Source organism: Perna viridis, chromosome 11 (assembly GCF_037379345.1).
Source record: "Perna viridis isolate PV_CMFRI_1.1 ecotype Kerala chromosome 11, ASM3737934v1, whole genome shotgun sequence".
In the NCBI taxonomy this organism is placed as follows: Eukaryota; Metazoa; Mollusca; class Bivalvia; order Mytilida; family Mytilidae; genus Perna; species Perna viridis.
This window is the reverse complement of record NC_142455.1, coordinates 24,621,445-24,633,161: the sequence shown is the minus strand read 5'-3', so window position 1 is coordinate 24,633,161 and position 11,717 is coordinate 24,621,445. Positions and strand designations below refer to the sequence as shown.

Sequence of the window (11,717 nt, the reverse complement as noted above, 5' to 3'; positions counted from 1 at the left end):
GTCATTTATCTAGATATTACATAACACTCATTTATCATGAAATCGTGTTAGATAATTCTAATTTCAGACAGATGTAAAATAATCACGTTCTGTTTGAAGTTAAAATGGACATAAATTGAAATCTGTGTCGGCCGGTTGCCATGGTGAGCTAGTATATATTTAGTTAGTGCTTATTATTTGAATATTACAGTCTTTCGCATGTTACAACATCTTCGACAAAAAACCGCGTAATTGCTTCCTTTGACAATTTTCCTTTATTTTCCAGAATTTATATTATTTCTGTTGTTATTTAGAAGGAAACAGCATCTAAGTGCAAAGACAAAAAAAACAAAACAAAAAAAAACAAAAAAAAAAACAAAAAAACAAAAAAACAACAAAAAAAAAAAAAAAACAAAACATTCATTAAAATGGTATTGAACGATCTCTGCTGGTTTGCAGAATGATATGTAGTACTGAAGTTAATTGTCGATCTGGACTATTTTCGACACAAAGTGGCGAATGTAATCTAGACCTTGGTTGCAACCCACTGCTTCAAAGTCATATGGTATTCTTGAAGTGTGTCAGAAACGGGATTGAGGAAACAGTTAATGGTTCACTTTAGAGCTGGTAATGTAGAGAGACTTATGTTGAACTCACTGATTTAATGAAATAACACGTTATACACAGAAAAATGTGCCACATATAATAATCTTATGGTGTTCGATTCATATGATAATCATATGGTATTTAAAATATGATAGTTATATGATTATCGTATGGTTCTCATATGTTAATTTTGGCTTGAAAACATATGATAATCATATGTTTATGAAAAACATATATTTATCATATGATTACCATTCGATTATCATATGTTAACCGAATCATATGATTATCATATGGTGCTCGATTTATATGATGATCATATGGTGCTCGATTTATATGATGATCATATGATGCAAACCATATGATTTTCATGTGTGGCACATTTGCCTGTGTACGTAATCAAAGCATTTGTTTTTAAATATAACTTTGTATTGTCACTAGTTACTGTTAAGGATTTTTGGTGAATACAGTTTGAGACCATGGAGTGCATGTATATAAATAACTTATCATTCAATATCTGTGAATATCTTTAAAAGTTACTTTCACGGGTCAATATTTCCGTTAATTCTGTCCTCCAAAAATACGTCACTGAGCATTTACACCAATACATACTGAAATCGACTAATGTTTGGAAATAAAAGTTATATAAGGGTACATGCAGTGCATATTTTTTACATGAAATTTCTGTACGTTTGAAAAAAAATCCTTCTTATAAATTTTATTATTACAAATTATACAATAGCACAATCAGCGAAAGGATAAGAGCACGTTCAATTCATAATTAAAGACACAACGCCAATAAAGTCAGATAGCTAAAATGAATTCATGTATATCGTATATATAATAAGTGTTGATTTTGTCTTATCAATTACCATCACACGACAGCGAATGGCAACATCGAATTTCATCGAGGTACCATAAAATATATAATAAAAATCAATACAATAAAAAGATGTAAAAAAAACCCTGCACGGTAAATAATCACTCCTAACCATCGCAGTTCGGCTTGATTATAAACGCATCTCTGCGTAATACAATCGCACTTTCTCGTAGTGGCCCACACAATTCCGTGTTGCTGTTGGTATTAAAACATGATAAACAATAAAAACAATAAACAAAATTAAACAAAACCCGCACCGTAGTCAATCACTTCTAACCATCGTAGTTCAGCGTGATTATAACTGCACTTCAGCGTTCTCACGTCCGCAAAGTGAACAACGCTTTCTGCGTTTTTATTGGAAGTCAACATTCACTTGCAACCATCGCAGTTCACCATATCCCGCGTTCCTTCGCGGTTCCGAGTCCTCGTTTGTCTACCCCGTACTTGACTTTTTATGAGCAACTCGGCGGGTGTTTCTAGAAAAGCAGAGAACGCTTACCCTGCAGGTGCACCTGGTCCATGCTCCCAGTTTTTAGTGGAGTCCGAGTTGCTCATTTACTTTTGTTATTTTGTATGTATGATTTTAATTACTTTATGTTCTTTGTTGTGTATGTCTGTTTTCCATGTCTGGTCTTTGTCCCTGGATTACATTTTTTTGATTACCGCTATAACCTTGGTTCCCTTGATTACTCTTACAGATAAAGTATATGAATCGAGTATTTGAGTAATGTTATATGACATGCCTTGTAATAATTTTTTTAGCAAATTGGTTACTGTGATGATTTTATTGATCCAAATACACTATTCAACAAAAGAAACGATACAAAGTTAAATTTATAAATAATTAATGTTTCTTCAATTGACAGCATCTTTAACGGTTAACATGTATGTCTATGAACAAAACCAAAAAGCATCTGTTAATCGTTGTATGTCTATGAATAAATCCAAAAAGCATCTGTTAATCGTTAATCCATTTAACAAAATTGTTCCGAAACAGGTACTATAAAAATCTTGAATGTTCCATTTCCGTCCGGTTCACCGATTTCACCTTGAATCAATTAAGGATTTGAATTCACTGGTGTCAAAGTTTTGCCTACGGCAACATTAACAAAAGATTGGCATCTTAAAAAAATGAAAAACACACCTGGAACACGCTCTGATCTCAAAACATAGTGGTACAACGTGTTAGGAAAGAAGCCACGTTCCTCGTACATAAGAGAACCCCGCTGCGGTAGAAGTAGGAACCTTTGGGCTCGGCCGGAATTGGCTAAATTGCCCAACCCTACCCCCTCTCCCTTTTTTCAGTGGCAATCAAAATTTGTCGACCTTATTATCTTTGTGGTCCATCCGATTTTTTCATTTTATCATCATATCATGTTCATTTTATCGTCCATATTATGTTCATCGCCCGTTCATATGTTTATATGGAAATAATACCCTTATTTGGACAGGTGAAAATGTATGACGCAAACTGGCCAAATGATGACTAAGACACCTTAAGACGTGATTACTTCACGACCCAGGAAAACATCCTTCTTAATTTTATACAAGAGTACGCGGAAAGTAGGACCCGAGAAATACCTAATGGTCATCGTCAGATTTTGAAAAGTGCAATAATTTTCCTATTTCATTATTCAAAATGAATATCTAGATTAATATTATGACCAGCTCGTATTTGGTTCAGAAACTGTCTTATCCTTTTTTTGTTACTGTGTCATTCATAACGTTAAGAATATATATTGAAGCATTGTTTTCTACAAAACAGTAGAATGTTGTTACTAATTAAAATGTTGCATCGTTTTTTGTTGTTGACTAGTATATAATGCAAATGGGTTTGTATTGTTTAATTCGCTCGACTTGAAGCTTGTTGCTTGCGTCAAACAAACGCCTCAAATTATCTTGTCCGACGAATTTAAAGCAAAGAGCTCGACAGGAAGTGGATTATAGTTGGAGTTAATTTTCCGAGACATCCAAGACGGAAAATTGAAGAAACATCCTTTTTCATCACAAATGTATCATATACTAATGTTTAAAAATACGGAAAAAAACTTGTTTGGCTTCTGAAGATATATCTTGCCTTTTCTTTTATTCTCCGACAGTTACTTGTCCAAACTGTTTGACTTGCAAACAAAACGTTTATGTGTTTAGGTATAGTTTCACGAAAATGTAGGTTAAGGTAGTTCAAGAATACAAAACTGCGTTTTTCACACCTTCGACGGCTGTACTTTCAGTGACAATCACCCGTTGTGTGACATAAAACTTCATAAATAATGGGAATAACTCAATTACCAACACTCATAATTACAAATCGGAGGGACATGAACTAACAAAGAGAAATCGAGGGAACCAAGATTCTAGCAGAAAGTAAAAGAATGTAATCCAGGAACATAGAACAGACAGAGAAAACAGACACACATACAACAAAGACCATAAAATAACCAAAATGATGCATACAAATCAAAGAAATTAAATGAACAACAAGGACTGCACTAAAAACTGGGGACACGGAACAGGTGCACCGGTGGGGTAAATCTACAGCAGTACAAAAAGTTTGCGTAGTTAAGGCAAGCTCTGGCACACGCAGGTACTGAAGGGATGTTGCCACAGATGAAAGTAAAGTTAACATTACAGATTGAAAAAAGTCATTGCATTATTTTATAGAAGCTTATTTGACAGCAGAGAAATTCCGTGTACAATTAAATTACATACATGACAAAATAGCTCAGTGAAATATATTCTCAGCCTCATATCTTGACCTACACTTAGAAAGCGATGGTAAAGGAAAACTATTGACCAAACTTTACGACAAACGTGATGACTTTTCATTCAGAATTGTCAACTTTCCTTTCATCAGTGGCAACATCCCTTCGGCTCCTGCGTATTGAGTGTTCATATCACAACTCAAACGTTATGCCAGAGCTTGCCGAAACTACGCAGACGTTTTGTATCGCGTTAGAACTCTAACAAATATGCTTCTGGAACAAGGTTATGTTGCTACAAGAAGTCATCACTACAGAAGTTTTATGGTCGTTATCATGAACTCGTGGTTCGTTATGGTGTATCCATCAGCACCATGAGAACTGATTTATTCAACGGGTCATAGTTATCCTTCCCTCGTTTGTCTACCAAAGCCTTGACTTTTTATGAGCGACTCGGCGGGTTTTTCTAGAAAAGCAGAGGACGCTTACCCAACCGGTGCACCTGGTCCATGCTCCCAGTTTTTAGTGGAATCCGAGTTGCTCATTTACTTTTGTTCCTTTTTATGTATAATTTAATTACTTTATGTTCTTTGTTGTGTATGTCTGTTTCCATGTCTGGTCTTTGTTCCTGGATTGCATTCTTTTGATTACCGCTATAACCTTGGTTCCCTTGATTACTCTCCATAGGCTGAAGATGTTGGGCATCGCCAAAAAGGAGGAAAAGTTTCAGTTAAGAAGTAAGAATAAAAAAGTTTGTTATAAGTGTTTTTTTTTATGTTAATTTGAGTAAATCAAAGCCCATTTAAACCTTAAAGCTGTCACATAATACACAATATAATTCAAAACTACTATATCAGATGTTTTTTAAACGTTCAAATAAAGCCAATTGTATTTATACAATAACAGAACAATGTTCCGGACTATATTTTGATATTGTTCTGGTATTCTAATTGTTTCATAAACTTTGAAGCGATTCGATGAACCAAAATTTAATAAAGTTTATATTTAAGTCAAGTTTGATATAATTATCCCGGATAGAATTAAGCAACATATGAAGCGATATTTTTTCATTTAGTTTAACACTCATTTATCATTAAATCGTGTTAGATATTTCCAATTTTATTAAGATGCAAAATAAACATTCTCTTTTGAAGTTAAAAAAAAATAAAAATAAATTGAAATCTGGTTTCGCCGCGCGTCTTATTGAGCTAGAATATATTTAGTTGGTTTTTATTGTTTATATATTACAGTTTTTAGTTTTTGGATGTTATAACGCCATTTGTATTTCTGCAAAAAAAATCTTATAATGCATTTCATTTGGACCATTTTTGTACATTTTTTACTTCTTCATAATATTTTTGCTGTAAATTTAGAAGAAAACAATTTCTTAGTAGAAATTGGAAAAACATTTGCTGTTTCTGAGACAACACTTACAACAGTATTTGAAAGATCTCTGTTAGGTTGCACACGGTTATGTAGTAATGATCTTAATTGTCTAAGTGGAATATTTTCTACACAAAATGGCAAATGTAGACTGGACTCTGGACGCAATCCATTGACTCCAAGTTATAACAGTCATATAGTATTCACCAAGTCTGTCAAAAAAGGTATTTTTGAGGAACATTGTGTCTATTTCACCCTGTTGCTTGTAGTACATGGAGTGACATAGCGTGATTTCATAAAGTAACACGTGATTATACTGTTATTATTATAACACAAATATCCAAAACATATAGACATTTTTGTGGTATTTTTCTTAGCAGACTCAGTCAGTATTGCAACACCTCCTTGTTAAAATTCTAACACTGTCCAAAATATGTGTTGGTGAATGTTCTGCATATACATTACGGTAGTGCTGACAAAGCCTGTACTATACATTTTATACCTGTTTACATTCGCAGATATACTGACGGATATTTTAGTGGTAAAATTTTCACGGCTTAAATTTGTATTGTGTGATAGAAAAAAAATCGCTACAGTAGTATTTTCGTGTCTTTAATAGTTATTACCATATATTGAAAATAAATGGGACTAACCCACAGAATAGCAGAGTAAGACTAATATTTTGCAAATTTACGAGAAAATATTTCATGATTTACAAGAAAATGTACTTATAAACATAGTTTGTGTACAAAAAAATGACCTTTTTTAAATTCACTAACTTGAATCTTCTGTTGTCTAAAGAACATAAGAAACGAAGACTGCGCAGTTCTTTAAACAGAGTTATCGGCGAGAACAATCAAATGGTATCTGATTCGTTTTGTTTTACATCAAAATGATTCATTCGCTATGAATTTCTAAAGTAACCGTGGTAAACTTATTTTACGCGCCACAAAAGGTCGTAAGTGTGAAATTGATCGTAAATTATGACGTCATAATGCTATTTTTGACGTGACGTCATTACATGCAATCAACTTTATACTTACCACTTTTTGTGAAGTCGACGTCAGAAGTTTAATAATCATTGAACAGTTTCGCAGGGTAATCATTGGACTTAGTTGATAAAAAGTAAAAAGGGCTGTTAAATGACTATGAAAATTGTTTTCTTCTTTTTCTAGAATCAAATTGAATTACATATCAAAACAAATGAATAACAAAAGATAATAAACCACCCTTGTATAAAGAAATCATTGTAGAACATCATTATCTAACAACAAAGCCCATCTTAGAATTTATTAAACATTAACTATAAGTACTAAGTAATTCACCACCCGGGACCTTTTTGTTGTCATCTATGTGTATGTTTTCTTTATACAGAAAAAATATTTAAAAAACATACCATTGATTGTGTTTTTCTTGTGTTTGTATATATTTTGTTCTTTGATTTGAATGAACTGACAGACATCACAACAAATGTCAACAAATGTCTCTTTTACTCTCAATATTTTACCATGTATACTACTGTATAGTGAATAATGATAAAATTGACATAATATGTGCTTTGGATTTAATCATTTCCATTATCTTTTTATGTAACCTTAATGTATTTTTGGGTTATATTTCAGACTTTGTTAACATTACATCTCAAACTGGCATAATAAAACCAGTACCGTCCTTGCAAAAATCATTGAAAAGGCGGTTTATTTCTTTCGAACTAAAGACATGTGCGACAACAGTTGTTGGCTTCTACGGAATAACAGATTCGTTGATATGTAGATTAGGTATAGGAGAAAACAGTGGTATGAAGACTACGCTTTACTTCGGTCAAAATGGCATTAAATCATGTCATCATGTCACACCTATTTATGACTGCAATTCCTTCCAAGATTTTTGGATAGCCTGGGAAGATTATACCGTTGAAGCAGGAAAGGGAGGTTCTACCGGTAACAACGCATTCTTAACCTATATTTCTGGTACTATTATACATTCGATAGACAAAATTAAGGTCATGAGTTCTGATTCAGCTTATTGGATATTTCAGATATAGAAGGTTAGTTTTATATATCAACGCATTTTGTAGGTCTCCCCATTGCATGTATGAGCACAAGCTCTACGCAGTGGCAGACATTCGTTTTATCTCTTACTACCCGCTGTTTGCTTTGTCATGCTACTTTGTAGGTCTCCCAAGTGAATGTTTGACCATAGAAAAAATACATACAATTTTTAACACTTGTTGCCTTATTTTAGCGTTTATGTATCATTGGCAACTGGTACGTAAAACATAACGTTTTGTTTTGGTTTACTTTCTTAAAAAAATGAATGGCTTCATAGTTTCTCGTATCTGAATTCAACGGAACATATTGAACAATGTTTACAAAAATATCGTCGACTCCAAATGGAATTATGCAAGAAATCGTAAGAATTAAAGTACATGTAATCATTGAATGTGCTTTTTAGTTTTTACTAAAAAAGTCAAAACTGATCATTATCTTTTGTAAGATACGGAAATCCCCTAAAATCCATGTACGACATGCAATAGCAATATGTGTATTGTACTTTTTACAATGTATTTGCCAAAGGTCATCACAATAAATGATTTTGGATGCAGAGCTACAGTATAACGGTTTTTAAATATTCATTAGCGTACATTTGTTGTAGCCAATAAAAAGACAACAAAAAGACAAACGACAAAAATTAAAGGACCCTTTGCATGATGTAGACCAGATTTGTTACTGAGATTGATATACTTGCTGAAACTGTGTTACGTAGGATCGGCACCAGATACCAAACGTATTTTGAATCCAAATCAAGAAAAACGATTAATCTATTGAATTCTTTTTAACTGTGAAGCAAAATCATATGAACATTTGTTTTTCAGGATAGTTGTAGAAACTTGTGAACTGGAATAGATATTTTGACGTAGTAATCTAAGTCGGATCGAACATCAGCCTTCATAAACTCATCTGGCACAAAAGGCCATGCGAGCTGTTTCCATCACCGAGCGTCCGTCGTTGTCGTCGTCGTCCGTGGGCAACTGTCCATAAATCTTAATTCTCCTCTGAAAGTACTAGACCAATTAGAACCGAACTTTGTGTGGTTGTTTCTTAGAGTATTCTGCACAAAATGTCCGTTGAGTTTTTTTTTTTTTATCCATGAAAAAAAATATGAGTTGTTGCTTTAGAAGGCATATGAGACATTTTTGACCAGGTGAGCGATTCAGTCTTTCTAGAACCTCTAGTTAGTTATTTGTGTAATATTTTGAAGAAGACATTGTCTGTTAAAGTGCAAGGCATGTCATGTGATGTAAAATTGTTGTATAATAGTAATTGTGATAATGATTTTACTGATTCTATCATAATGTAAGATTATTAATCAATAAAATCCTCATTATATGGAAACGTTTTTATTTTGATAAAGTTATGGTTTTAATTTTTCAATATTATATTCAAAAGTATAGTAAATATTTGGTTTTTTTTCAAAGACAAAATGTGTATCTTGTTTCATTTTTCTACTTATTTGTAAATCTTTGTTCTCGAATCTGTCTAATAAAGTATTTATATCATTATAACAAATGATTCCTTTTATTCCACATCTATGAAACTTGCTGGGTTCTTCTACTTGTACATAAAAAGAGAAAATATAAAATATCTTCCACAAGTGTTAGCAGTTTTGTCTTTTCAGAATGGAGTGCAGCAGATAAAGTCGTATATTCTGAAAACCATTATAGTATATAAAAAATCATCCAACACCTGAATGAAGATTCTGTTTTTCCTATTTCTTCCACTCTCAATTTCCAGACATTTTTGCGATAATTTTTTTTTTTTGCAATCAACCTGAAGATGGCTATTTCTCTACTTTAAAACATTTAAACATCTGTCAAAATCACTGTTTAAACCCGACCTCTTTATGCAAATTAGAAAAAGTTTCACGGATTGGTAAGGAGTGATGATAATGACTGTAGGTTGCATACCACTAATTCAACCAATGAGCTTTTAGAACGTACGCAAAAATAGTTCTTCACAGATTTATTGTACTGGTGTTATGTTGCTGTGGAAAAAGTGCACATCAAATCTGCACAACGGAGCCAGTTTGTGGCAGAGAATCATATTTTGTTTTTATTTCTACGGAAATTGGTCACTGTAACTTTCTGAATTAAATAATTTTATAAGTTTTGCATGGACCCCTTTTTGTGAAATGTAGAGAGAGTAATCAAGGGAACCAAGGTTATAGCGGTAATCAAAAGAATGTAATCCAGGGACAAAGACCAGACATGGAAAACAGATATACACAACAAAGAACATAAAGTAACTAAAATCATGCATACAAAGTAACAAAAGCAAACTCGGACTCCACTAAAAACTGGGAGAATGGACCAGGTGCACCGGTAGGGTAAGCGTCCTCTGTTTTTCTAGAAAAACCCGCCGAGTTGCTCATAAAAAGTCAAGTCCAGGGTAGACAAACGAGGAAAGGAAAACTATGGCCCGTTATAAATCAGTTTGCATGGTGCAGATGGATACACAGTAACGATCCACGAGTTCATGATAACGACCATAAAACTTCTGTAGTGATGACTTCAATCTTGTAGCAACATAACCCTGTATCAGAAGCCTATTTGTTAGAGTTAAGTCTGCGTAGTTTCGGCAAGTTCTGCCATAACGTTTAAGTTGTGATATGAAAACTCCATACGCAGGTGCTGAAGGGATGTTGCCACATATGAAAGGAAAGTTGATAATTCTGTATGAAAAATCATCACGTTTGTCGTAAAGTTTGGTCAAAAGTTTTCCTTTACCATCGTAAGTGTAGGTCAAGATATGAGGCTGACTTCACAGTGTCTGTAGTATCCTTTATCTCAAGTTCTTTTGGGTAGATGCGATGTATGAAATCCTCGGAATTAGGATTGTTTAAAGATAATACGTCATCTATATAGCGGAAACTGAGATTGATGGAGGATCTAACCAAACGATATTCTTTCTTTCTGATCAGGTCAGCTATAAAGTCAGCCTCATAAAAGTGAAGGAGTAGGTCAGCATGTAAAGGAGCACAATTCGTTCCCATTACATGTTGTCGATTAAAAATTCCAGCATTTTGTAAACATCTTCCTCTGTATATTTGGAAGATGATTTGGAATTATTTCTTACAAAGTATGAGGAATCTCTACCAAGAACTTTATATTTGTATCTAGGTGTACCATCTTTTTTTAGAAAAACAACGATGTATAATGTTTTTAAGTCGGGATTTTAACTGAGTATGGGGGATAGAAGTATACAGTATTGAAAAATGATAGGTTTTAATGCTATTATATTCAGATAATAGCCTTGAACTGATTGTCTCCAAAAGATCTTTCAAATTTTTCAATATCCAAATTGAATTAATACCACTACGGGAGTAACAAATATTGTGGTAGGACTGTAGACCCTCTTTGACAGTTGTGAGTATATAAGTTAAAACTTCTGAAAGAGGTTTGGAGATAAACACACTTTTATGCAAGCTAAAAATGAGCAACGAAACCATGGTAACAGAAGGAGGTTAATTCGCCATAATCAGAGTAAAAAGTAATAAAACGACACATACACATTAATGACTAACATCTCTTAACTGTTGAGAAGTTTTATTGGTTTAACCTACTAGTAGTGTTATAAGGCCATAACATTTTCTTTCAATGTAAGGTTGAAATGAACTAAAACAATAAGCGCAGAATAAAACTTCAATAATAAATTAAATTCCCTTCATACTATACTTCTACACAGTATATGGACAGGAAGAGATATTCACTGGGTGAGCAATTAAAAATCTCCAAGCGCTTCAGTATCAAATTTTTCTTTAGGTGAAAGTATTTTTTTTTAAGTTTCGGTTATCAATACCAATGATTCAAAAGCTTTTCTGTTAGGAATCTAATGCGTTTATTCAAATGTGACATCTTATTTCAAATACCTGCAAAATGGACAAGTTTTAAATGTAAACACACGTGTCATAGGAAGGTGGTTTAGGAATACTACCAACTAGGAACAAAAAATTAACAATAGGAAAACCAAAATCATCTCTCTTGTCATAAATATTAGTATGAAGGCTGTCATTGACTACTGTTAAATGTAAATTAAGAAAGTGTCTATGGATAATGTTACTTTAAGACTAGGTCAATTTAAATCTTTCGGGAACATATCTGTAACGTAGTT

At 33.2% G+C, this 11,717-nt stretch overlaps 1 protein-coding gene across 4 annotated transcripts; it reads left to right on the top strand.

Annotated features, from left to right (window-relative positions):
- On the top strand, positions 1-9,274 carry LOC148603479 (uncharacterized). 4 transcript variants are annotated; one of them, XR_015916643.1, is made up of 4 exons: positions 61-143; positions 439-606; positions 7,170-7,594; positions 8,423-9,274. XR_015916643.1 is itself a non-coding variant. In XM_088553001.1 (4 exons), exons 3-4 carry the CDS (start codon positions 4,859-4,861, stop codon positions 7,589-7,591), a joined length of 465 nt encoding a protein of 154 aa, XP_088409127.1. In that variant the 5' UTR covers positions 68-143; positions 439-606; positions 4,852-4,858; the 3' UTR covers positions 7,592-7,593. The 4 variants fall into 4 exon arrangements, 2 of the variants coding, with proteins under 2 accessions (XP_088409126.1, XP_088409127.1); XM_088553001.1 differs by lacking the exon at positions 8,423-9,274 and adding an exon at positions 4,852-4,901 and having other exon boundaries at positions 68-143; positions 7,170-7,593; XR_015916642.1 differs by lacking the exon at positions 439-606 and having other exon boundaries at positions 1-143; positions 8,423-9,267.
- Positions 9,275-11,717: the final 2,443 nt, after the last annotated feature.

Coding starts and splice junctions, on each gene's coding strand:
- LOC148603479 (XM_088553000.1), top strand. CDS start 4,859: ATGTTGGGCATCGCCAAAAAGGAGGAAAAGTTTCAGTTAAGAA. Junction 4,902..7,169: donor GGAAAAGTTTCAGTTAAGAA/GTAAGAATAAAA, acceptor GTTATATTTCAG/ACTTTGTTAACATTACATCT.